The 26,928-nt window shown below is 45.7% G+C and overlaps 1 protein-coding gene across 4 annotated transcripts in view; it reads left to right on the forward strand.

Annotated features, from left to right (window-relative positions):
• The window catches only part of PLXNB1 (plexin B1), a 161,841-nt gene that overhangs the window by 127,092 nt on the left and 7,821 nt on the right, over positions 1-26,928 (forward strand). For all 4 annotated transcript variants that reach the window (XM_033926203.1, XM_033926201.1, XM_033926205.1 and 1 more), the window contains 14 exons: positions 855-1,031; positions 2,484-2,652; positions 4,415-4,657; positions 5,854-6,027; positions 7,602-7,750; positions 8,130-8,230; positions 13,098-13,315; positions 14,258-14,436; positions 16,413-16,479; positions 18,465-18,611; positions 21,138-21,315; positions 22,146-22,249; positions 22,996-23,080; positions 26,619-26,785. In XM_033926203.1, coding sequence (XP_033782094.1) covers positions 855-1,031; positions 2,484-2,652; positions 4,415-4,657; positions 5,854-6,027; positions 7,602-7,750; positions 8,130-8,230; positions 13,098-13,315; positions 14,258-14,436; positions 16,413-16,479; positions 18,465-18,611; positions 21,138-21,315; positions 22,146-22,249; positions 22,996-23,080; positions 26,619-26,785 — 2,158 coding nt within the window. The remainder of the gene's footprint in view (positions 1-854; positions 1,032-2,483; positions 2,653-4,414; positions 4,658-5,853; positions 6,028-7,601; positions 7,751-8,129; positions 8,231-13,097; positions 13,316-14,257; positions 14,437-16,412; positions 16,480-18,464; positions 18,612-21,137; positions 21,316-22,145; positions 22,250-22,995; positions 23,081-26,618; positions 26,786-26,928) is intronic.

The following is a 26,928-nucleotide window of genomic DNA, read 5'->3' on the forward strand; positions in this document are numbered from 1 at the left end:
GCGCCTCTCCTCCTCTTGACCCCCCCTGTATCTTGTTGACTCTTTGCCGGTGCGAGCAGCATCTCCGACCTGCTGCTTATGCCAGCCTTGGCTCTCCCTCTGAAATCACTTCCTAGTCACGAGACCAGGAAGTGATGACAGAAGGAGAGCTAAGGCCAATGCGGACAGCGAGTTGGAGACGCTGCTTGTGCCAGCACCAAGTCAGTAACGTAAGGGGAAGAGGGTAGGCCCCTTAGGCATCTGAACCAATCAGAGCCTGTGGCCCCTCCCCGTGCATCCACCATTTTTAAAAAGGTATGGGGGGGGGAGGGGGTATTAATCGCTGCTGGAGAATCGGCCAGAGAATTGGCCATCAGCGATTGAGTCTCTATCTTTAGTGCATCTAGCCCTTTATCCCCACACCTCAGAATGCTTACATTACAGAAGGAGAAAAGTTTTCTGTAAGACTCTTGTGTCAGGGTAAATACATATCGCTGTCCTGAGGAGAAAATCAGAGTGCTGGGGGGGTCCTACATTGCTGCCTACAATTATTCCCCTCGTAGAAAACCTTAAGTCCCTAAAGTGCTTTTGCAACATTTAATAGTAAAGCTGGCAGTGGACTAAGCGTTAGGATGCCAGGAACCATTCCTTTAGGGGAAAGGATTAACAGTTGTAGGACAGAATTATCAGAGACACATCTCAAGAAAGTTCTTAGCAAATCTTAAAAACAAATGAGACTATTGATTTTACTGTTACCTCATCTATCATCTTAATTTTGCATTGTCTCCTCTCTCTATTTCTTGTGTCTCCATTATGTTCTCCTTCCTTTTCTCCTTGTGACCCCCCCCCTCCTCCCCCTGTGGTTTTTCTCACAGCTTCTCTGAGATGCAGCAGAACCGGCTGGAGTGTCGGACAAGTCCCAGTAACACTTCGGTAGAGCTTCCAGTAACTGTCACGTACGGGGAACAGGAACGGAGACTGGCAGGCTCTCTCTTCAGATACACACCGGATCCCAATATCACTTCTGCAGGCCCAGCTAAGAGCTTCCTTGGGTATAGTCAGCTTCTGGGTTTTTGTTAAATGTCTTTTTCTTTCCTCGTCTACCATCTGCACCCTCTGTTTTCTTGGTTGCCCTAACAACCCTTCTACTCCACTTGAATTTTTAGATCCTTCCCTCTTTCTCACATTTTCATTTCCTGTCTCCCACTTTACTGAGATAATAACAGACAATTGCTGACCACTAGTAAGCATTGACAACTCAAGTAGGTGGGTGATGCTAAGAGCAGGGGAAGAGTTGACCAAAGACTGAGTAGAGTTTATGATGACACCATAAGGAAGGGACGACTGGACAGGCAGAGTAAGCCAAAAGCTGGTCCTCTGCTTGACATCTACTACCACCAACCTTTACTTTTTGGGCTCTTTTTAGTCTTTTGGGATCTTGCCGGGTACTTGTGACCTGGATTAGCCACTGTTGGAAACAGGATACCGAGTTTGATGGACCTTTGGTGTGTCACAGTATGGCAACTCTTATGTGAGCCAAGTATAGGACAATCAAGCCATTGTGACATCACTGATGAGTTTGGCTCTTGGGCATTGGTGGAATGAGGCATTATGACATCACAATCTCAGCTCTGGAATGTCGCGACTCTTTGGGTTTCTGCCAAGTACCTGTGACCTGGGTTAGTCACTATTGGAAACAGGATACTGACTTTGATGGACCTTTGGTCTGCCCAGTATGGCAATGCTTATGTTCTTATGTTTACTTAAATAACTGCTTTTCTTTCTTTCTTATTGTTCCCACTGTGATTCACTAAGTAGACGTCTGGGGCTGAGGTTTCTCCTGAGTATTCTTTTCTGTTCGTACTAAGCACTCTCCCGCGAACTGAACGGACCCTTTTGAAAAGTACCAAGTGGTCTAGTTTCACTTGGCTCATAAATGTAGAGACCTATGAAGGAGTCGATTAAGGGGTCACAGGGCACGGCCAAAGTGAGGATTTTCAACGCTAGGTATGAGCCTTACGTAACAGCCTAAAGGGCGATGTTATCAATGTTGGCTACCGTGAAGACGGTTTATTTTACCATAAGTCATGCATTTTGTTGTGTTAAAAAAAAAACCATGAGTTGGGCAAATAACCCATCATAACAGTAACCCATGTTGATAATTCCCTCCTTAAATCTAGTCTAATGAATAGCAGGTCTTAGGTGAATTTTCCGAAATTTGGCTTAAACTAGGAACCTAGCTTAGACTCCTAAATTTAGGCCTTTAAGACCTTTTAAAGAAGTAAAATAATTTTGAAGAGATATTTAATAAGTGGTCTTGAGATTCCTAAATCCAGAGATAGGTCAGCTATAAGGACCGCATTGGACACATTCACGTTTATAAGGGCGATTCATAATTGTTTAGATGAATAAATAAACACATAGAGTTTCTTTCTGATGCACAAAGAATAGACATGCAAGGTAGGCCAAATACTTTGATTTGACATGTTTTTTCCCCCTCTCAGTGGTGGAAGAGTGATCCTGGTTTATGGACAGAACCTAGATGTGGTCCAGGCACCCAAGATTCGAGTTGTGGTATCACCACTAGAACGCCGTCGCCGAGGTTTAGGAAGGCAGCGCAGAATTATTCCAGAAACAGAGTGCCCTGAAAATGCCCTGTGCAGTGTCCAGCAGGTAAATTTCCATCCCTCCGTGAATCCTATAGACTCCAGCCTCGATTGCCCAACCCAGCCCATTGCAGTGGGGTTTCTCTGCGAGGTTTTAGTTTTGGCGTAACGAGGGAAGGAGTAGCCCGGGGCAGTGATGCCCTCCTCTCAGTCGCTCCCGCTCCTTCTGTGTTAACCCCTCCATGCCCTCTCCACCCCACCCCCCGCTCCTTCTGTGCCCTTGCGCCACTTCCCACATCTGTATCTCTGTATATGTTATCCAACATGAGCAGCTTCTCCAGACTGCTACTTGCGTTTGCTTAGGCTTTTCCTCTGATGTCACTTCCTGGCACTGCGACCCGGAAGTGATTTCAGAGGGAACCAGGCCAGCATGAATGGCAGGCTGGATTAGTTGCGCAAACTGGCGAAGATTTTAAAGAAGTACCGGGGGGAGGGGGGCGGAGAAGGGAGGTTGCGAGTGTAGTGTGTGGAGAGCAGAAAGGTGCCGGCGTCCCCACCAAAACGACATCCTGGATGGTACATCACCCCTTTATTACGCCATTGCATCCTTTATAGTGGAATTGCTTGACATTTGGATCCATGGCCCCACCTCTGGCACGCCCTGCTCTGCCCCCCAGATAGCATCCACGCATGCCGCGTTGCGTCTGCGACGTGATTTTGCTGGGAGGCTTTTCAAAACCCGAACAAAGTGCTGATTTTTTTGTGCATCACCTCCCCCCTTCACCTCAGTGTCACTTCAGTGTCGCTGTCCCGATCCAAGCCCTGCAGTAGTAGTTCCAGCCAGGATATTAAGGATAGGGCCTGCAAAACCTCACACTGACAAAGGCCCTGTTTTGGCCCTGCCCCCTCCTCCTTCACTGGCTTCCTGTTCTCAGGGAAAATTGTGCAGGGGGTGGAGGGTAGGATCATTGTACATTCTCTCGGCAGGGGAGGCTTGCAGGCTTTGTGCTGGATTTCTGGAGTTGCTGCCACTGCTACAGAGATGGGGTTTTGGCTACTTTACAGGACATTTGATTAAGATTTATTAATTATCTTAGCGAAGAGATTCATTGAACATGGCTTACAGCAGGTATAAACATGGCAGACCCTGATGGCAAAATAGTGATGGTGGCAAGGCTGCATTTGGCAGCAGAGACAGGTGTCTACATTAGTTATGCCTAAATGTGAGCTTGGAAGTAGAGAATGACACGGGGGCAAATTGATCCCCAGCCCATCCCCACGAGTTCTTTATCCTGTCCCTGCCTGATTCCTGCAAGCTCCGTCCTCATCTGCACAAGTTTCAAACACTTTTAAATCATAAGTGTTCGAGGTTTGTGCAGTTCAGGCAGAAATTACAGGAATGGGGCAGGGATAGCGACAAAACTCGCGGGGGTGGGACGGGGAAAAATTTGTCCCTGTGTCATTCTCTACTTGGAGGTAGCATGGAGGTGACATGTTTGGGTAGAAAGGAAAATGGCTGCCACTATGGTGGTGACCCATTCTGATACAAGGCAGTGCTAACGAGATAGTCTTATATTTTCCATCCAGCTCTCAGTTGACAGGAGAAGCTAAATTCACTCTGGCGGATAATCTGGGGAGGTTGGATACAAAATAGGAAGAGTCTGGTGAATTCCATGTCCCTACCTAACAACTTGTAAGAATATAGAGTGCCAAGCTCTGTTATAGAGAGATGCAATATATAAGCCTAAGGTTTAGTTTAAAATGTTTATCCTAGTCTGAGTCCTAAGGTTGACTCGTTGCTCTTGATTTTGTTCCTGCTGTCTTCCTAGTTTGAAGAGGTGTGCCTGGTTAACTCCTCATTCCTCATCCTGTGTAAGACTCCAGCCATTAATCTGTCACCTCAAAGTGCCCGGATCACTGTGGAGTTTATTCTGGATAATCTGCATTTTGACTTCAGCTCATTAAACCCAACACCATTCTCTTATGAAGTCAACCCAGTTTTAAAACAGCTCAACGCTGAGGATCCCGCCAAACCATATCGACACAAACCCGGCAGTGTCATCTCCGTAGAGGTAAGCTAGTGTCGAGACAAATAAAAAAACTATTTCCTACCAATGATCTTCTCTAGATGGCATTCCCTTCAAGTGCCTATGTATTTGCAATAATCGGTATTAGGAACCAAGTGGAAGATTCTCAGATGTTCATGGTAAAATCCGATGGGCCGCTGTCGTGGCCGCTACTGTAACGATTTCAAAAAGGCAGGTCATTGTTTAAAAAGTCCGCATTCAAATGAGAGTCACAGAGGGTTGCTAAATTTGCATGTGCCGATCGCTGGTGACAGTAAAATTTTCCAGCAGGTCTCAGATGTCAAACCTTACTTTCCTGTCAATGCCTGAACCAATTTGCACTCAGGCACTGGTCAGAAAGTAAGGCTACGACAGCTCAGACCTGTCGGAAAATTTTTACTCACAAATGTAAGACAGCGAGGTTAGGGAATCACCTGGCAATAATAATGATTCGCCCAGAGTGCTCGTTTAAATATTAATGGCCTCGTTGAAACACATTTGCATGACAGAGTCGGAGACTGCTAGGAAGCTCGGAAAAGACCACGGTAAGCCGTCTTGAGAATCCGCTGCTAAAATATATGAACGCTACAACCGGATGGAACCGGTTTAGCGACCACTTGTGTTTTGAGAATCTTACCCCAAGAGCTTTAGGTTATATATCGCGCCTGCACTATGATATCCAGCTAAAACTCGCTCAGTTTGGTGCTAAAGTTGTCTTACTGCAAGCTTGATTATTACCCAGCAAAAAATGAGCGTACTCTGCTTATAGGGGGCAATTTTCAAATTGTCCACACGGGGACAGGGTCTGTGAGTACTTTTACAAGTGAATTTTGCACCAATTTTCCAAAAAAACAAAGAAAGCATTCACAGGGACAAAAGGACTTTTGCATCTGCCTTTTGTACAAATACTCTTTCTATGCAAAATAACATGTATAGAGTCATGTATACAATATTTGGTCTTTATTTTTTCTTCCCCTGAATCAAACACAGCCCCAAAGATGCCTCCTCTGAATGCGTACAACTCCCAAAATGTTGGCCATATTGAAGGATGGCAATTTCCAGCTGCCTAGTTTACACGGATAAATAGATATTCCGCCACTTAATTGGCTTTGAAAATGATCCTCATTTGGATGAGCAGCAGAGGGCAGACGGTGTGTTTGCCTATTGGAAAACAAAGTTAACGCTCAAAGTCTGTGTTTCAGGGAGAGAACCTGGACCTGGCGGTCTATAAAGATGAGATGGTGGCAATGATCGGGGAGGGTGTCTGCATTGTGAAGACGTTGACACGAAACCACTTGTACTGTGAGCCTCCGTCTGAGCAACCTTCTCCACGGCACCCAACCAGAGAGGGAATGGATTCACTTCCAGAGTTCATGGTAGGTGCGGGAACTGAATGGGGCAGGGGATGGGAGGGTTCCATAACTAAAGCGCGCAGGACTTTGGAGTGCCGACAATCCTGCTGCTTCCTCTGTTCCTGTTAGCACTCGGTTGGGGGGGGTATGGACTACACTTAGAAGTCTTCGTGCTCCCGATGGGGGGGGGGTTGGAGGGAACTGAAAAGACCCATTTTCCTTCCAGTTTTCGGTCTTCAGGAGTTTTCAGTGTATTGGGGGTTACCCCACCCCCACCTACCCCTTTGGGGGTGCGAGGACTTCTAAGTATAGTGAGGGGAGTTCCCCCCCCAACATCTCCTTCAGAGCGCTAACAGGAATGGCAGAAGCGGCGGCATGTCGCCGCGGGATTGTCGGCTCTCCAAAGTCCTGCACGCTTTTGACGGGTCACCGAGAGAACAGTGAATATGTTGGGTACTGAGGTAGGTGGTGAAATCTTTCTTGTATGTAAGCAAGACTGAAGGGATGAAAAGCGATTGAAAGACAGGAGAAAACCTAGACTCCTGTACCCAAAGGAATCCTACTGAGTACGAGTTGTATATGGGGAGCATTAAGCATACACTTCTCTCTCCGTATTCGCGGGAGATGCGGGCAGAACATAGCCGTGAATACCGAATAACTGTGAATAACTTTTCGCATGTTGTTCACGGTTTTTCGATAAAATACACTTGAAAAAGATAGTAAACTGTGAATAACCCGACCTGCGATTTGCTCCGTACAACGCCAGGAGCAGTGATTTTGTTCAGGAACCACCGGGAGCGGTGTCAGATCAAAAGCGCGCCAGGACAAAGGCGCGCGCAGACAATTGAGCGCAGCGCGGAGGTGCGCACCGCAGAAAATTACTGTTTTTAGGGCTCTGACGGGGGGGCGTGGGGGGACCCCCCCACATTACTTAAAAGAGATCGCACCGCGTTGTGGGGGCTTTGGAGGGTTATAACCCCCCACATTTTACTGAAAACTTCACTTTTTCACTGTTTTTAGGGAAAAAGTTAAGTTTACAGTAAAATGTGGAGGGTTACAACCCCCCAACCCCCCACAACGCCGGCGCGATCTCTATTAAGTAAACTGGGGGGGCTCCCCAACAAACCCCCCCCCCGTCGGAGCCCCTAAAAACTGTAATTTTCTTCGGCACGCGCCTCCGTCTTTCGCGGGGTTGTCTATGAACCCCGGGAGCAGCAATTTCCAATGTGAAATGCTGGGTTCAGTGATAAATATTAGAGGGCGGAGTCAGCAGCCAAAAAATCGCGAATAAGCGAATCCGCGGATACGGAGGGAGAAGCGTGTAGTGAATGAGCGTTGATGGAGGCAATCTTTATGTCCATTGACAGACTTGCTGTATCGCCATACGGGCAATTTGCAGCAAGGTGGTTTACAATACGAACCATCAGAGACTTAAGGAGATAGGCAGAAGAGAGGCTGCTAGGCTAACCCCCAAGAACACCACGAGCTATTCAACTCCATACGGCCCAAATGCTCCCCTAAAGAGGGACAACCAAGGGAGTCACAAAGACATAGAAATCACAGGACTTTGGAGCTGACCCTTCAAATTTCTCCCACAGGTGCAGATAGGAAATTTGAAATTCATGCTGGGGAGAGTCCAGTACGACACAGAAAGCCAACTGACCTTCCCCCTGGCGGCGCAGATTGGACTGGGAGTTGGCGCATCCTTCGTCGCCTTGATTGTTCTCATTATAGTTCTCATCTATAGGTGCGGGAAAGTACTTCCTGAGCATGCTTCTAAGGCTATCCAAGAGAACCCCCCCAAAAATCAGGTTACAGAACACATGCATGGCCCAAGGTGGGTCTCTAATCCAATTTATGTAAAACTATTAGCGGTGGACTGACAGTTGAATATTTTTTGACTGGTAAGAAAACCTTCATAAGAAAGTGTGAGTCTATGAACAAGAGGATAAAATTCTATTTTATATTATCCACTGGCCCTGGAAAATGTTAGGTGCAATTCAGCTTATGTTATTACCTTTCTGCCCCATGTTTCAGTAACAGACATCCCTCGCAACAGATGTGCAATTTTACTCCTGACTCCATGGGTGTGGATCCCATTCTAACATACCTGCTTCTTCCCTTAGACGTAAAAGCAAACAGGCTCTGAGGGATTACAAAAAAGTTCAAATCCAACTGGAGAACCTAGAAACCAGTGTACGGGATCGCTGCAAAAAGGAATTTACAGGTAATGTGCCCCAAATGCAAGCATATGCACGCTTAACACACAAACAGTTATATGTAGCTGGTTTTAAGAAAGGTTTGGACAAGTTCTGGAGGAAAAGTCCACACTCAGTTATTGAGAGAGCCATGGGGGAAGCCACTACTTGCCCTGTATTGCTAGCATGGAATATTGCTACACCTTGGGTTTTAGCCAGGTACTAGTGACCTGGATTGACCACTGTGAGAACGGGCTACTGGGCTTGATGGACCATTGTTCTGACCCAGTCAGGCTGTTCTTATGTCTGGACAAATTCACGCCTCATGACTGCAATAAGGAAGGAGATGTTTTAGAGACATTTACAGAGGTAGAAAGCTCAATGCAAAGACACCAGACATAGTGGTAAATTTTGGAGGAAATACAAGCTACTAGTTTAATTAATGAAGTTCTCTTTTATAGGAGGGTCACAATATTTAGCAAATTTATTTGTTCCCTAATGCCCCTTCAAGTCATTAAGATCTCAATAGCAAAACTGTTTGGATATTCCCTCTTATTAGGCTAGACTAGATTCCGCATAAGAACATAAGAACATAAGCAGTGCCTCCGCCGGGTCAGACCATAGGTCCATCATGCCCAGCAGTCCGCTCCCGCGGCGGCCCAAACAGGTCACCTGTCTGAATCACCAGAAGGGGCCCCCCTGCCACCCTGGTTTCCCATTGAAGTCCTATCTTCCCATCGAAGTCCTAACCCTCCGGTTTTGCACATGCACGACCTGGTCGGGTTTCTATACTTATTTCCTGGATACTTCTCTCAGTATCCCACGATCCCTTTGTCCCTCAGGAATCCGTCCAATCCCTGTTTGAATCCCTGTACCGTACTCTGCCCGACCACTTCCTCCGGCAGCGCATTCCAAGTGTCCACGACCCTCTGGGTGAAAAAAAACTTCCTTGCATTTGTTTTGAACCTATCTCCCTTCAGTTTCTCCGAGTGCCCCCTCATACCTGTTGTTCCCTTCAGTCTGAAGAATCTGTCCCTATCCACCCTCTCTATGCCCCTCATGATCTTGAAGGTCTCTATCATATCTCCCCTGAGCCTCCTTTTTTCCAGGGAGAAGAGCCCCAGCCTATCCAACCTCTCGGCGTATGGGCAGTGTTCCAGCCCTCTTACCAGTTTCGTCGCTCTCCTTTGGACTCTCTCAAGCACCGCCATGTCCTTCTTGAGGTATGGCGACCAATACTGAACGCAGTATTCCAGATGCGGACGCACCATCGCTCGATACAATGGCATGATGACTTCCCGCGTCCTGGTTGTGATGCCCCTCTTTATGATGCCCAGCATCCTGTTGGCTTTTTTCGAGGCTGCTGCGCACTGTGCAGATGGCTTCAGTGATGCATCCACCAGCACACCCAAGTCTATGTTTCTTTTTTAATGTAGCGGCAGCTTTATGGAATTCACTTTCAATTCATCTCCCTTTAGAGATTAACTTACAAAACGTTAAGAGGAATAGGAAAACACATTATGCATGTTAGCATTCTAGGCAGGCAGATCAATAGGTCATGCTCGCTTTAAGGAAAAACATATATGCTTTCTGTTTGTTTAGAATAGATGATATATTTTGACCCACTGAACTGGAAATTGTAAACCGTTTTGTTGGATATATTCCGAGAGACGGGATATCGCGTGTCATAAATAAAAGCGCAAGAAATGCATTGGCGAGGGGTCGGCGCTGAGTGACCGTTCCCTGAATTGTGAGGAGAGGGAGAATCAAGAAATGCAATCGGAGACGATATAACAGAAAACCGTGATTAAATTTAGCCACAGGTGTAACTTAAGGTCACGCCCCCGATCTACCCATAACCCGCCCATTTATGCGCCCCTTTCTTTGACTTGCATTTAAAATGAAGTGTGTAACCTGTAATTGATTCTAATTAGCACCGATAATTGTATGTTAAAGATGCTAATTGTCGATGCTAATTAGCTTATTCAACTGCACGCGCAGTTTGGGTATGCAGCTTAAATTACGCACGCAATGTTTGGCGCTTTTTTACAGGATTAGGGGGTAAGTGGATAGTGCCACTGAAAACCCCTGTTTAGTGCCCAAGCCAAAACCGGCTGTTTTGGAGGCGTTCCAAGGTTGGAGTCGGCACTTATCTGGATAAGTGCTGGTATTCAACTCTTAGCTGGCTAAGATAACCACAATCGGCGCGGTTTCCCTCGACTTTGGAAGCTCTGCACATCAAGATCGGCTCCTGAAGCAGGCGTAGATGCCGAAACACAGCCTGGTGGAATCATCTTTTTTTTTTATATATACCGTATTTGCCGGCGTATAGGACGACTGGGCGTATAAGACGACCCCCCAACTTTTAGTTAAAAAATAGAGTTTTGTGTTATACTCGCCGTATAAGACGACCCCTTCTTCCTTCTCCACCCCTTTGTATTCCCCCATGTGCTTTCAGCGTTCTTCTCCCTCCTCTGTCTTCAAGTGCTTTCAGAGTCCTTCCCCCCCCCTTCTCTACCGCCCCGGGTGCAGCACAGCCAGCCAGGTCCCCTTACTTTTGTGGCACTTCCCCGACCGACCGACAACAGCCCGGGTCCGACAAACTTCCCTGCCCTTAACCGCGAATCTAAATTACCTTCTTACAGCTGCTGTAAGAAGGTAATTTAGATTCGCGGCTACTGGGCAGGGAGGATTGTCGGACCCGGGCTGTTATCGGTCGGTCGGGGAAGTGCCACAAAAGTAAGGGGACCTGGCCGGCTGTGCTGCAACCGGGGCGGGGCGGCCGCCCCTCTCTCTTGGTACTCTCTCTCTCCTTACCTGCCATGCCTGCAGCAGAGCCGAACGGAAGTCTTCCCGACGTCAGCGCTGACGTCGGAGGGAGGGCTTTGTTTAAGCCCTCCCTCCCCTCCGACGTCAGCGCTGACGTCGGGAAGACTTCCGTTCGGCTCTGTGCTGCAAGCAGAGAAGGTAGGGAGAAGAAGAGCCGCGCGACTGAGTACATCCAGCCCCGCAAGTAAGGGCATGTAAACAGTACCCGGCGTATAAGACGACCCCCGACTTTGGGGAGGATTTTAAGGTACTAAAAAGTCGTCTTATACGCCGGCAAATACGGTATCTTTATTCATTTTTAAATTAAAATCAGTGCACACCTCTTCAGCTTCTGTCACCTCCTGAAAGTCATTTAAAACGTGGATGGCAGCTAACAGGCTCGTTCTGAATAATATTAAAACTCACATTATGCATTTCTCTGAAAAAAAAATCAGTGCATACAGATATTCATACAATTTACATGAAAAACAACGCTATCCTCTTTCAATAATATTCATGAAAAACATTTTCACCCCTCCTTCACAATCTCAATGTAATAAGTAAACCATACAGTATTTTATCCATATATATAATTCAAGAAAACCAATCCCAATATACAACCCCCCTGGATGTGCAACTGATAACCAGAAATAAGGGAATAACGAACTATTCAAGTAGAATCAATGTCAGATTGAACCACTTATTGCCTTTTTGATCAGAAAATGTCTTTTCATATTGGTAACGTAAGCATAACGAATTCCACCAGAAGGTGAAATTCAGTCGGTCGTAAGTTTTTCAATTTTTCGTAATCATTTGGATGGCTACCCCAGTCATTATGCCCAATAACTTGTTTTTATGCCTGTCCACTGGAGATTTAGGAAATAACAACATCCCACATAGCACCACTTCATATGATAACGGAACCATAGCCTCTAGAATCAGATTAATATGTCCCCAAATAGATCTCCAGAAGTTAAGTATCAAAGGACAATAGAATAATAAATGATCCAGTGTTCCTTTAGCCAGATGACAATGCCAGCATCTATTAGATTTTGAACTATCTAATTTCCGTAAACGAACAGGGGTCCAAAAACTTCTATGTAACAAAAAAAACAAAAAACACAAGTTTGTCTCATAGATACTGACACTGTACACCTTATCCTCCAAGACCAAATCTGTGGCCATTGAGACGCAGAAATCTGCTGCTGAATCTCAATGCTCCAAATATCTCTCAAACTTGTTTCATATAACCAGCTATTAATTTATACCACTCGGCGGCCTGATGCCCTAGGAAATCTGTCTGGAAGTACTGGACTGGCCAGCCAGGGAACCCCTTCTGAATGGCTTGCTTCAACTGCAACCATTTATAAATTTGAGATTGAATCATCTTAATAAAGTATTATTTAATATGTTGGGCTCGCCGGGCTTCGTTATTCCTCCCTTTTCCATTTCCTTGTTGCATCATTGGTGAGGTTTACTGATCCTCTTCCAGTAAAATAGATGCTAAACTTTTCACTATTTTCCATTCGGGAAAGTAAACTCATAAACTGCAAATTATAATGAAAGCCTCAAGCCACATCCAGCTAAGGACGCTCTCTCTTTAAATCTGATTGATTCACGTGGTATCGGCTCCCTTCCTAATGTCCGTTCCACTTGTCTTTTCTCTATAAATAATGTAGTTCTACTGTCTCCCATCTGTACCAGTTTGTCCGTCAGTCTTGTACTGTTAAGTCCTTCTATGATATACCTTCGTTGTACTCTGTAATTTTTAAATAAATGTACTTTTAATATGGTATGTACACCGCCTTGAAGTCTGATTTGGCAGTATAATAAGATTTTAATAAACTCGAAACATCGAACTCCAAATACCCAAACGAAAAAGTTATATCAATCTATTGGCTTCCTCAAAGACAGCCATAATCACCCACAGGATCTTCTAAACAATTTACAGCTTCAGTATTCCAAGCTCTGTTTCTCTGTTTGTAATCTGTTGAGATGACCCCCCCAGGTTGATTGAAATGAGAGAACATATATTCTGTGGCAGTTAACTTTTCCCCGTATAAAATCTCTCCATGCTGCCTTCCGCAGACCTAATGACAGAAATGATGGATCTCACCAGCGATTTGGTTGGCACCCGAATCCCTTTCCTAGATTACAAGACATATGCAGAGCGGATCTTCTTCCCGGGACACCGGGAATCACCATTGCAAAGGGATCTGGATGTGCCAGAGTGCAGGCGGCAGACTGTGGAGCAGGGCCTGGTACAGCTCTCAAACCTGCTGAATAGCAAACTTTTCCTCACCAAGGTAAGGAGAGAGGACGTCACTGATCCGTCCATCAGAATAACGCCATGGCACACTGATACCTGGCTGAGCCCTTGCACTCTCTGACAGAATGATCATATACCCTCATATACCCCCTCCCCCATTTTTACTAAACCGTGATAGTGGTTTTTAGCGCAGGGAGTTTTTAAGCGAGGGGCTGCTGAAAAGTTCTCAGGCCAACCAATAAGAGAATGATGTGGAGCCATGAAACTTACAAGTTATTCCACACTTTTCTTGACACTTTTTGTTTCAATGATATGACATGAAAAGTGTGGAATAACTTGTAAGTTTCACGGCTCCACATCATTCTCTTATTGGTTGGGCTCAGAACTTTTCAGCAGTCCCTTGTATTGTGATGTCATAATGCCTCATTCCACCACTGCCTAAGAGCCAACCTCATCGGTGATGTCACAGTGGTCTTGGTGGGGCTGAGAACTTTTCAGCTGCCCCTGGTATTGTGATGTCATAATGCCTCATTCCACCAATGCCTAAAAGTCAACCTCATCGGTGATGTCACAGTGGTCTTGGTGGGGCTGAGAACTTTTCAACTGCCCCTCGTATTGTGATGTCATAATGCCTCTTCCACCAGTGTCTAAGATCCAACCTCATCGGTGATGTCACAATGCCATGGTTTCCCTATACTTGGGCCCATTTACTAGATGTATTAACCTCATTGAAATGAAAAGTGTCAAGAAAAGTGTGGACGAACTTGTAAATTTAATGACTCCACGTCATTCCCATCTTCTTGGGCTGAGAACTTTTTCAGCGGCCCCTCATATATTCCTTGAGGGTATCCTGAAAACCAGACAGGCTTGCTGTGTCCAGAGGACTGAGTTGAGAATCCCTGCTCTGTAGCTATTGTTCTCTTATAATGATTCATGTTACTGGATTTTATTTTTATTTTTACTTTCTGTTGCTGTTCAGTTTATTCACACATTAGAGAGTCAGCGAACATTCTCGCCAAGGGACCGGGCGTATGTGGCATCCCTGCTTACAGTTTCATTGCACGGGAAGCTGGAATATTTTACGGACATCCTGAAAACCCTCCTGAATGATCTGGTGGAGCAGTATGTGGCTAAAAACCCCAAACTCATGCTACGGAGGTGAGAACCCACTTGAATGTCTAATTGGAATGGAGGAGTGGCCTAGTGGTCCTCTGCCTCAGCACCCTGAGGTTGTGGGTTCAATTCCCAAGCTGCTCCTTGTGACCCTGGGCAAGTCACCTAACCCAGGTGAGATTGTGAGCCCACAGGGACAGATAGGGAGAAATACTTGAATGTAAACCACTTGAAATAGAAGTATATAAGAAATGTAAATTAATAAATGATTCCTGGGACTATGGTTCATAGTGTTTCAGCTCAATATTGAAAACATTTAGGAGACAGCTTCCACTCCGATGCAATTAAAAGAAAGGAAGAGAGACCTTCCGCCCAGCTGGTTTTCTGCTCTGTCAGCTGGTCAGGGAGAATGTTTGCTGTGTTCAGTAAAGCTCTTTGAGGGATTGTAAAATGCAGATATTGCTGGTATGGAAATTCTGAACTTCCCAGTAGAGAATGACATGGGGACAAATTTGTCCCTGCAGGAACTCAATTTCCCTGTCCCCGTGAGTTTTGTCCCTGTCCCTATTCCTGACCCATTCCTGTAAGCTCTGCCTTAACCGCATAAGCTTCGAACACTTACGATTTTAAAGTGTTTGAGGCTTGTACAGATGAGGATGGAGCTTGCAGGAATGGGGCAAGGACAGAAGAACTCACTGGGACAGAAAAATGAGTTTCCGCAGGGACGGGAAAAAATTTGTCCCCGTGTCATTCTCTACTTCCCAGTCTTCTCCTATCAGGAATATTTACATTACTCTTCACAGGTTGTATTGTGGTTACTGCAGGACAGTGGGGGTCAAAAGTTTTCAGCACAGTTATATTGGTTTAATTCATCCCCCCGAGAGGTTCTTATAGGTGGAAACATTGCCTAGAGAGCAGGAAGGTCCTCTGAGTGCATCTGCTACAGAGGCTGCTTCTGGAATAACTAGAACAAGAGTAGCAGTGCCCTTATTCAACATTAATGCTCTTGGAACAGTGACCTTTGTGTAGAACCTTCAGAAAAGGCCTCTGTTAAAGCTTCCAATAAAGGTGATACTGTTTGAGACAGTGGGGATTCCCTCACAATGAGTTCTTATGTTTTCAGCACCGCAGGCCTGACCCTGACTCTATTTTCGTTCTCAGAAGGAATATCTTGGTTCATTTCAGGCATCAGGCATCCCATCCTAGGCTTGTTAGGTCTCAGGGGAGATTCCGGGGTCTGCTCTTTCTAAAGCAACACAGCCCAACTCAACCCCAACCTTCTGTCTCCAACCCAAGTCCTCTAGCCGGAGCCTGAGAAATGGCATCCTTACCTTAGTCAAAAGGAGATTTGTGGCACCTTAATCCGATCACTAGCCCCATTTTAAGCCATCGTTACACTTGTCGTGTGGAAAGAAAGAATAACTTAATGGTTACAGCAGTGAATCGGAAACTGTGTGGCTCCTGAGATTTCAGGTGTGCCGCGGCACACTGGCGAGGAGTAGATTTGTCCACGCCAGCTGACTTGCTACAGAGTGGCAAGAGGTACGTTCTGTAGGAAGTCAGCTGGCGCATATGACTCTCCTCCTCTTCCTGCACCTCCCGGACCCCTCCACCAAAGCGGGTCATGGCCAGATGGGCCTCCGTGCATGCACAGAGATCGACGCGATGTCTTCTGCACACTTCCGGGTTCCTTCCGGCCGGGGCACTGGATTTAGTGTGCCACCAGCCGGAAAGTTTACGAGACACTGGGTTAGAGCAATGGACAGAGAACCAGGGAAGCCCACTTGAAATTCCACTGCAGCTTTCTGCGATCTTGAGCAAGTCGTTTAAACGTCTACTGTCTCAGCTACAGACTCAGATTGTGAGCCCTCCAGAGACAGAAAAATGCAAATTGTACCTGAATATGCAAAATGTCAATGGCTTGCAGGTGGTGTAAAAAAAAAAAAAAAAAACTAAAATTTTTTTAAAAAAATTTGGCCAAAATGCAGACTTACAAAGTTTTTTTTCCTGGTCTTTTTCAGGACAGAGACTGTGGTGGAGAAGCTGCTTACCAACTGGATGTCCATTTGTCTCTACGCCTTTGTCAGGGTAAGGCTGCGTCTACCAAGACCCTGCATTTTTGGGCAGTGGCGAGGGAGGGTGATGCCTTGGCATTACTGCACCATGCACTCGAACGCTTTTCTGCCTCCCCCAATTCTTCCCTGCTGCTTGATCATGACACCCCGTGGACCTCTTGAAATGTTGACTGCCACAAGCAGCATCGGCTCCCTTCTGATGTCACGTCCTGATCTCGCCACCAGGAAGTGATGTCAAAAGGAAGCCAGTGCTGGCACAAGCACCAAGTAGAAAATGCTGCTTGAGCTGGCGAACATTTAAAGAGGTATGCGGAGGGAGGGGGCACAGAGAGGAGTGCTCCCCCCCACACACACACACAAAGACGGCACTGTTTTCAGGTGTTGTGTTCTCTAGAATAGGGATATGTTTTATCTACCAAGATAAACATTGGACTTTATGTATGTTTTTATTTTATTCCCTGCCAAAAACAGTGAATGGTGCAGGTTATAAATATATAGGTCAGTATTCAGTTTGTGGCAGTCAGCATTTTTATAAACGTCGGCTATCGTGGCTTTTTATATCTAGATATTCAATGCAGGGCTGTACCTGGGTAATGGTGCCAAGGAGTCAGACTAGCCACGAGCACTTACCTGGCCTTTGCTGTGGCTAAGCATTTATCCAGGATAAGGAGAGGCATTCCAGAGGTGGGTTTTAAATTTCTGAAAATGTTGTAGCTACGAATAGGGTGGGTGGAGAAGTATTTTAAAGGCAGTTCAGCCAAATTTTCCCCGGAATGTCTCCCCTGAAATGATTCAAATAAAAGGCTCGATCTTCAGTCGGAGTTAAGTGAAGCTGTACCACAGTCGGGTTTCAAAAGTTATTATGCTTCACACTAGCCATATAATATACTTTAAACAGCTCTTAACCGCCTGCTGTTCGGAGCCTCTGAACAGCTTGTTTATAAAGATAAGTTATCAATTGATAAAAATGATATTTAAAGAATGGAACAAATGGATGTAAAGGATGGTTTTGAGCAATGAGAAGGTTTGTAATAATATACTTGAGCTAAAGTGAAATATGTTACATTCGAGTGTAGCCACTGAGGTCTTAAAAAACTGTGAGTTTGCATAAATCTGAATAAATTATTAAGAATATGTTTGGATAAAGATTATACATAGGGGAGAATTTGCTGGAGGTTAAGAGCGCTTCCCTTAAAAGGATTGCATCTTCTTTTTGGATGAGTAGAAAGAAGAGAAGCAGGATGTTCAGAGAGCATCAGAAATTACAAAGTACCCTGAGCTTTGCTCTTTAGAAGCCCAGAGATTACCGTTCAGGGGATACAGAAAAAAAAGGGTAGAGAGAACGAGAGGGCACTCTCTAAAGTTGAAAGGGGATAGATTCCATACGAACGTAAGAAATTTCTTCTTCACCCAGAGAGTGGTAGAAAACTGGAACGCTCTTCCGGAGTCTGTTATAGGGGAAAACACCCTCCAGGATTCAAGACAAAGTTAGACAAGTTCCTGCTGAACCAGAATGTAGACATATAGGGCTAGTCTCAGTTAGGGCACTGGTCTTTGACCTAAGGGCCACCGCGTGAGCGGACTGCTGGGCACGATGAACCACTGGTCTGACCCAGCAGCGGCAATTCTTATGTTCTTAAGAATGAGGAATTCATTCTGACGACCATTTTCAAACTGTTGTCATCAGTACATAGATCTCACTTACCTCCCCCCCCCTCCACACACACACATTTGCACCTATTTTCAGTCACTTGACACGGGCAGAGCATTGATTTTGCGTACACAAATTGCTTTAAAAATTTTCGTACCCAAGATTTTCTGAGCCAATGAGGGCCTGCTTGAGATGCTCTCTGCTCGGGACTCTGCTTAGCTTCCTCACACCTCTGCCGTAGATCTCTGCAGATGACTATTTTGATCTGGTCGGGTGGAGATTCCTTGCTTTATTTATTAGTTATTTATATGCCGTGGCCACCACACATCTGTGTATATTCCTTTCAGGACTCCGCAGGGGAACCACTCTACATGCTGTTTCGAGGAATCAAGCACCAAGTGGATAAAGGGCCAGTTGACGGGGTAACGGGAAAAGCCAAATATACCTTGAATGATAATCGGCTGCTCCGAGATGATGTGGAGTACAGGACCCTGGTGAGAACCTTTGCAGAAACTAATCTTTGGTTTAAATTTCTTTGGGCTACATTCACTAAAGATAGCGACTCAGTCGCTGTTGGCCGTTTCTCTGGCCGATTTTCAAACAGCGATTGATTCACTATCAAGTTTGCATGCAGATGATTTGCATGCAAACCCACCGACCCAGTCGCCAATCAGACGCCTCAGGCCCCTCCCAAGGGAGGAACACAAGGTGTCTGGGCCAATCAGGGCCTGAGACCCCCTCCCCGTGCATCACATGATCTTGCTACTATTTGTGACTTGGATTTGCCATTGTGAAAACAGGATACTGGGCTTGATGGACTATTAGTCTGAACCAGTATGGCTATTCTTATGTAAGCCAATAAGTTATGGCTGGCCAGGTCAGCATTCTGACTTTGCCATGAAAAGCTCTTGCAAATAGGCCTTTCCAGTATATATACAGTAAAAAGACTGCTGCTCCTGCACAAAAGAGATAACAGATGTCTGTGTGCATCTGTCAGTTGCCCTCTTTCTGGTCCTCCTGGGATGTTACATGAGCCAGAAGCAGCTGGTTTCTTATTAACAGCAGATACCCTTTGACGTCTCCTGTTTTATCTCTCAGGGAGTTTTTCTGGATGAAACCAGAGCTGACATCGCTGTCGCTAGGCGGTTCAGTTCTTCCAGGAGGCTCTCAGTGGTGGCCACGGAGGGGAGGACCTGCCTCATTAACCAGACTGATTTCCTTGAGGCTAACATGAGAAAGAAAGGAGCAGAAGTCAGATACTGCTGTTAATATATTGTAAGATTGCCGTATTCTAAACCAGGGTTTCCCAGCTCGGTCCTGGAGCCGCCCCTTGCCAGTCAGGTTTTCAGGATATCCACATTGAATTTGCATAAACATGATTTGCATACACTGCCTCCATTCTATGCAAACTTCTTTCATTCATATTCATTATCGATAACCTGAAAACCTGACTGGCATGGGGGGGGGGGACTCCAGGACCGAGTTGAGAAATCTTGTTCTAAATCTCACGATCATGGAATAAATGGTTGCGCCTAAAATTAAGTGTATTAATGTGTACTTGCATGAATATTCTAGAACAGACCTGGCATGCAGTGGTATAGTAAGTTGGGGGGCAGGGGGGTCGGACTGCCCTGGCCGCCGTCTTCGCAGGGGATGCCGGCATCTCTCCTCCACTCTGCCCTCCCACCTTGAAACGTTTGCCGGTGCGAGCAGCGTCTTCCACTTGCTGCTCGCACCGGCCTCAGCTCCCTTCTGACATCACTTCCTGGTCACAGGACCAGGAAGTGATGTGAGAAGGGAATTGAAGCCGGTGGAAGATGCTGCTCGCACCGGCGAATGTTTCAAGAAGTACGCGGGGGTGAGGGGAGGGTGCTCAAGTGGTGGGGAAGATTGGGGGCGCACGGCACCGTGATGCCAGGCCACCACCATTCTGGATGCCAACTTCCCTCGCTACGCTGGCGTGCAATCAGGCCTTTATAGAAAGCTAGCTGAGCACCTTAATTGGAGGTGCCTTAGCACCCTTTATTGAACTGACCCAAACTGTTTCATTGTTTCTGAGCTTTATTTTATTTATATAATTTTCTATACCGGAGAGCTCGGAACGGTTTATATGAATTTATTCAAGTACTCAAACATTTTCCCTGTCTGCCCTGGTGGGCTCCCAATCTATCTGATGTACCTAGGTCAATGGGGGGATTAAGTGACTTGCCCAGGGTCACAAGGAGCAGCGTGGGTTTGAGCCCACAACCTCAGGGTGCTGAGGCTGTAGCTAGAGAATAACACGGGGAAAAAAAGTCTGTCCCCTTCGCTGCCCCATCACCGGACCACTGTCTCCTTCACGGCCTCGTCTCCACAGCATCCACCTTCCCTCTTGCCACCTCACTGCCCTTCAGCACCCCTCGCGCACGATCTGTGCATCTCCCTTCCTCCCCCTTACCTTTGCGGTGCGTTTTAAGGTTTGAATAGCTTTTTGAAAGCCGCCAGAGTGTTCTTGCAGTCGCGTGCGTGTGTGGGCGGAAGCTTCTCCTCTGATGCATCCGAAAGTTGCGTCGGAGGAGAAGCTTCTGCCCACGCACGCGACTGCACATACGCTTTCAACAAGTCTCAAACCTTAAAACATGCCGCGAAGGTAAGGGGGAGGGAGGGAGATAGATAGATTCGGGTAGGTAGGAAGGAGGGAGGGGGCCGCATGCGATCGGTTACTGCGCGCGTTCCCTCCCTTAACTGCGGGGACAAGGCCATTCACCGCTCCACGGGGCATTGGATGACCTTGTCCCCATACAGGCGGTGAGCACCTTTCCCCCTCCACCATTTTGGCAGCTAGCCACGGGTAACATCCACCATGTCATTCTCTAGCTGTAGCTTTACCCACTGCGCCACACTCTCCCCTAAGCGCCGTTTCAGTCTTGATTTGATTTGGAGGGATCCATTTTCTCTTTCAGAATATCAGTTCTAAATGTTCACTAGCTTGGATACCCATTCCATATGGTTTACGCCTTTCCGGTTCATTTCTTATACAGACGCTGAACGCTGTAACTCAAACCACAGGTGGAGGGGGCGGAGCGGAGGAAGCTCAAGGTGTGCCTGTGAAAGTGCTGGACTGTGACACCATCACCCAAGTTAAGGAGAAAGTTCTAGACCATATCTACAAAGGAACTCTCTATTGTCACCGGCCGGACCCGGACACCCTTGACCTTGGTGAGCTCATAGGATTAGTTCCAGAATGCAAAGAAGGAGTGGGGGGACCTGTCTGGACCTGTACAGGTGGAATCATAGGATTGGCAGTTGCTTGAAGAAACAAAGCAAGGCCTAATATATAGAGGTTTAATCGTAATTTATCAATGGGGCTGCAAGAATTGCAAAGTAAAAATTCAGAAAATTATATTGCATATTTCTGAAGGCATAAGCAACTTGGTAAGCCAAGATCTTAGGTTTCATTTATATTTTAAGATGTCGAGGTAAACCAATTGAATGTCTGAGTTCTTTCATTAAAATGAATTTATATTTCTCTTTGAAAGACCAGCATCACAAATGACCCTCACTCATGTTAACACTATGGAGGGCATTTTAGAGGTATCTACACACAGAAGAAGCAGCATGTGTAGATCTCATCCATGTGAAAATGGCAATTTCAGATGTGGAAAATGCAAGTCGGTTTTTAGCCTGCCCATACCTGTGTCCCCTTGAAATCTCTACAGGCGTGGTTGGGTACATGTATATATGTGGAGGGGCATAATCAAAACATACGATTTGGACATATGGCACTAGACGACCGAAGTCGGCGGTGGAAAAATGCCCATTTTCGAAAAATAATGTCTAGAATTTTTTAATTTTTTGAAAATCATCTATCTGGATATTAAGGCATTTAAGTTTCATCCAGGATTTCTAGTAGAACATTTGATTTTCCCTGCAGGACAGTCTTATTCCAGTAGTGGGACTAAGGGTGGGATATTTTAAAACTGGTTTGATTTAATGGTGCACCTGGAATTAATACTCTGAAATCAATCATGCCCCTTTTTCTTTTGCAGAATGGAGATCGGGGCTGGCCGGTCATCTGATCCTCTCCGATGAAGATCTGACCTCTGTTGTTCAGGGAAGCTGGAAGCGAGTGAATACCCTACAACACTACAAGGTCAGGGAGGGTCCGAGTCTGCTCCCCTAATCTATGTGCTTGCCCTTCAGCCCCAGCTCGGATGTCTTCATATCTGTTGCGCCAGGATTGCCCCCAACTGGCACATTGCCCGTGTTTCACTCTCTACCTCGGTGTTGGGTTAAGTTTGCCAGACGTCTGGTTTTTAGAAGGCATGTCCGGAGGGCTTTCAAAACCCGGCACTTTGTCCGGATTTTGAAAAGCAGATCGCTTTGAGGAGGGGCATGCGCAGTTGCAACGCAATGATGTCACCCGCGCGTGCCCATGTGACATCAACGTGTCACATCCACGAATGTGCGGATGCCCGACTGACTGAGCAAGCTGAGGAGGCCGGGGCGTGACATGGGCGTTACGGGACGGGGATTGGTGGAACTTGGCGGTGGTAATATGGGTCTGGATTTTACATATGTAAAATCGGGTAATCCTAGCGATGGGCCTGTTACTCAGTGGTGGCGGCTGGACACAGCTCTGGGTTTCATTTCCAATTCAGTGACACCTCTGCTAGCAAATCTGCTAGTAACTTCCCTTCAAAGAGCCGTGCTCAGTTTTCGGCTAGTAATGCACAGCTTCATTGGAATTAAGAGCGCGCACACACACAAAAAAAGGCCAAATCATTTTGAGGCGTTGTGAACCGAAGTAGATGGTATTTAGAGCATTATCGAGGTTTTAAAATAGTGCTTTGGAATGCTCAGATGGAAAGTAATTATTAAAGCTTTGCTTGCCTCCAGGTTCCTGATGGAGCAGCGGTGGCACTTGTTCCACGCCTGACCAAACACATTCACCCGGAGAACCACGATTACATCCCAGGAGAGAGTGAGTAAGAGGCTGAGTTAGGAATGAGCATTTGGCTGCCTGCAGAGAAGGAGGTGGTAGGAATCCCTTAGGCAAGAAACAAAGATGGTATTAGCACTGAACTACTGACAGGCAAATGACTGCAGAGCCTAAGCCAGCGTATCGCAAACTGTGTGCCACGGCCCACTAGCGGGCCGCGTGAGATTTCAGGTGTTCTGTGAGACGCCGGGGAGAAGGAGAGGCGCGACTGACTGGCGAGAGGCGCATCCTGTAGGCAGTTATCCGCCACCTATGCCTCTCTTTTTTCAGCCCTTCCCCCGCCACCGGCGGCTCAGGGCCCTGTCTGGAGGGCCTCCGTGCATGCACGGCTGTTGACTTGATGATGTCACACATGCATGTGTGTCATCGCGGCGACGTTCGTGCACTTCCGGGTGCTCTCGAGCCACGGCCTCCGGTTTAGTGTGCCACGGCTGGTAAAGGTTGCAAGACACTGGCCTAAGCAGTCAGAAGCAGCATCTGTGGAAGGCTGGAAGAGGGACCAGAGACTTTTGTGCCCTGCTACCTCGGGGAAACTAGTGGACAACTCTTGCATTTCTCTGGGTGGCCAGGAAAATGGAGAATGACACGGGGACAAATTTTTCCCCATCCTCGCGGGAGCTCATTTTCCCATCCCAGCGAGTTCTTTTCCTGACTTCCCCATCCCTGCAAGCTCTGTCCTCATCTACACAAGCCTCAAACACTTTAAGGCAGAGCTTACAGGAATGGGACAGGGACAGCGACAAAACTCATGGGGACAGGACGGAGAAACTGAGTTCTTGCGGGGATGGAGAAAAATTTGTCCCCGTGTCATTCTCCATGTGAAGGCTGTACTACCGATACGGGCAATCTTTTATATTTGGAAGACCGTATGAATGTCAGTCCTATCCCTAGTGGCTAATCACAACTATCACTCAGTGCAAAATATTCTTATCCAATGGGAATTCTGATTCCACTTGCTCAAACAGAGTCAGTGGTAATGGGATTCTTCCTTATTCCCCACTATTGGAATTATTATATTTTTATTTCGTTAAATTTTTATAACTTATTTATAGTTTATTAAATAGATTTAAAAGTGCATCACTTATCTTAAATCCTTATCGGTTCCCCTTCCCGACGCGTTTCGAATTCCATTTTCAAGGTCGGGGGAACTGAAAAGCAACACAGATACAATATATATTATACCTTCTACTAAGATAAGTGATGCACTTTTAAATCTATTTAATAAACTATAAATAAGTTATAAAAATTTAACGAAATAAAAATATAATAATTCCAATAATGGGGAATAAGGAAGAATCCCATTACCACTGACTCTGTTTGACCAAGTGGAATCAGAATTCCCATTGGATAAGAATATTTTGCACTGAGTGATAGTTGTGATTGGTATATTGTTTAAGTAAAAGTAGTGAATCAATTGTAGTTGGTAGCTATCCCTGGTTGGCCACACACAGAAGATTAACAAATGTGCCATATAATTCGCTGTTGTACAACTAGCAATTTTTCTGGAATACAATCGTAATAATCAATATATGTATAGTTTATACGTATTGTGAAATATAGTTAATAGCAGAGGCTCATTCAAACTGCATCCGACAGAAGTATTGACGTCACTGAGAACATGTAGAAAATCATAACAATAATGAAAATACGGAGAAAAATAAACCTCAATTGTGAGAGGTTGGGATTACACAAGTACCCAGCCCTCAACACATCATCACAGGTTTATAAAAAAACTCCGTTTACGATTATATAGACAAGATTTTCATTCATTCAAAATCACTTTTTTCCAAATTATTTTTTAAAGATTTAAATGTAGATAAAGCAACTGTCAGAATGTCAAAATTTACTGATATGAACCCCAAACTTAACTAGATTAGTAATGAAGGCTACAGCTCAATTTCATTTGTGCAGGAATTTTCAGAGGCACAAAATGCAACAAAACCGCACTTAAGGGAAAAAACCACTCATCTGAAGAGGTGAAAAATTCCAGGGAGACTATCGGCTCCTCATCCCGACAGAAAAGACTTTCTGTTTCGCCTCAACTGGCTACTTCAGGGGATATCTGTCATCTTCAGGTGTCTCCTTCTTTCCTGCAATCCCTAAAACAAATCGCTGGCTCTTCTCAAAATTTTCAGGCTATTTTAAGCCCTGTAAGCGCCCCCTTAAGCCTTACCTGGTGGTCTAGTGGGTTTTCGGTACAGGAACGATCTTCCCACGCTCCTGCTCCGTGCAGATTGCTCATAGGAAATGGCTTGAGAGACTACGGGAGCTCAAGACAGCCATTTCCTGTGAGCGATCTGCATGGGGCAGGAGCGTGGGAAGATCGTTCCTGTACCGAAAACCCACTAGACCACCAGGTAAGGCTTAAGGGGGCGCTTACAGGGCTTAAAATAGCCTGAAAATTTTTTATTTAAAACTGCGAATTAGCGAATCCGTAGATACGGAATTCGCGAATATGGAGGGGGGAAGTGTAGTGCAAAGTGAGAGCTAGGGCAAAACAGTTTAGGTAAAGAAGCAGGTAATAATTAGCAATGTATTAAAAATAACTCCATTTTGAGAAGAGCCAGCGATTTGTTTTAGGGATTGCAGGAAAGAAGGAGACACCTGAAGATGACAGATATCCCCTGAAGTAGCCAGTTGAGGCGAAACAGAAAGTCTTTTCTGTCGGGATGAGGAGCCGATAGTCTCCCTGGAATTTTTCACCTCTTCAGATGAGTGGTTTTTTCCCTTAAGTGCGGTTTTGTTGCATTTTGTGCCTCTGAAAATTCCTGCACAAATGAAATTGAGCTGTAGCCTTCATTACTAATCTAGTTAAGTTTGGGGTTCATATCAGTAAATTTTGACATTCTGACAGTTGCTTTATCTACATTTAAATCTTTAAAAAATAATTTGGAAAAAAGTGATTTTGAATGAATGAAAATCTTGTCTATATAATCGTAAACGGAGTTTTTTTATAAACCTGTGATGATGTGTTGAGGGCTGGGTACTTGTGTAATCCCAACCTCTCACAATTGAGGTTTATTTTTCTCCGTATTTTCATTATTGTTATGATTTTCTACATGTTCTCAGTGACGTCAATACTTCTGTCGGATGCAGTTTGAATGAGCCTCTGCTATTAACTATATTTCACAATACGTATAAACTATCCATATAATTCGCTGCCAGTAAAACTCATTCTGATGAATGAACTTATTTCCAGAAGTCTGGTCTGTTACTGTTCACCTTTATCTTTCTATACTATTCAAAACAAGCCTTGTACCATTGTTGTATCCTTTATCGGTCCTAACGATGCTGGAGGAGGCCACTTTCTTTGTGTGCTTCCTGTGGTTTCGCAGGCTGCATACATTTCAGTGGAAAGTCTCAGGTTGTCCAATCTCTTCTGCATGGGCTGAGTAGTCATGGGGAAAGATATGGGAAGGGAAACTTTCTCTGGGATTGGGCTCTCGTGTTATCCATCAAAGGGCTTGAGACAAAGGAGAATGTCTGAATAAGTTAATAAAGACACCATTACATTTTGCAGAAACCCCAATGCTGGAGGATGCAGATGAGGGTGGAATAAAACTTTGGCATCTGGTGAAGCCAACCGAAGAGCCTGAACTCCCAAAACACAGACGAGGAAGCTTACGAGACAGGGAGCGGGCCAAAGCTATACCAGAAATCTACCTAACGCGTCTCTTATCCATGAAGGTAAAAAAACGGAAGACTTAGACTCCTTTGCATTTGAGTGAAGCCTATTATGGCCATCTCACATGGCAGTCTTGGCTCTGTTAGTGATTTCAGCATTGCCTTTGTCCCTTGCAGTCATGTCCTCTGCTTTCAGTGCGCACCTT

Source organism: Geotrypetes seraphini, chromosome 17, assembly GCF_902459505.1.
Source record: "Geotrypetes seraphini chromosome 17, aGeoSer1.1, whole genome shotgun sequence".
NCBI classification, from domain to species: domain Eukaryota; kingdom Metazoa; phylum Chordata; class Amphibia; order Gymnophiona; family Dermophiidae; genus Geotrypetes; species Geotrypetes seraphini.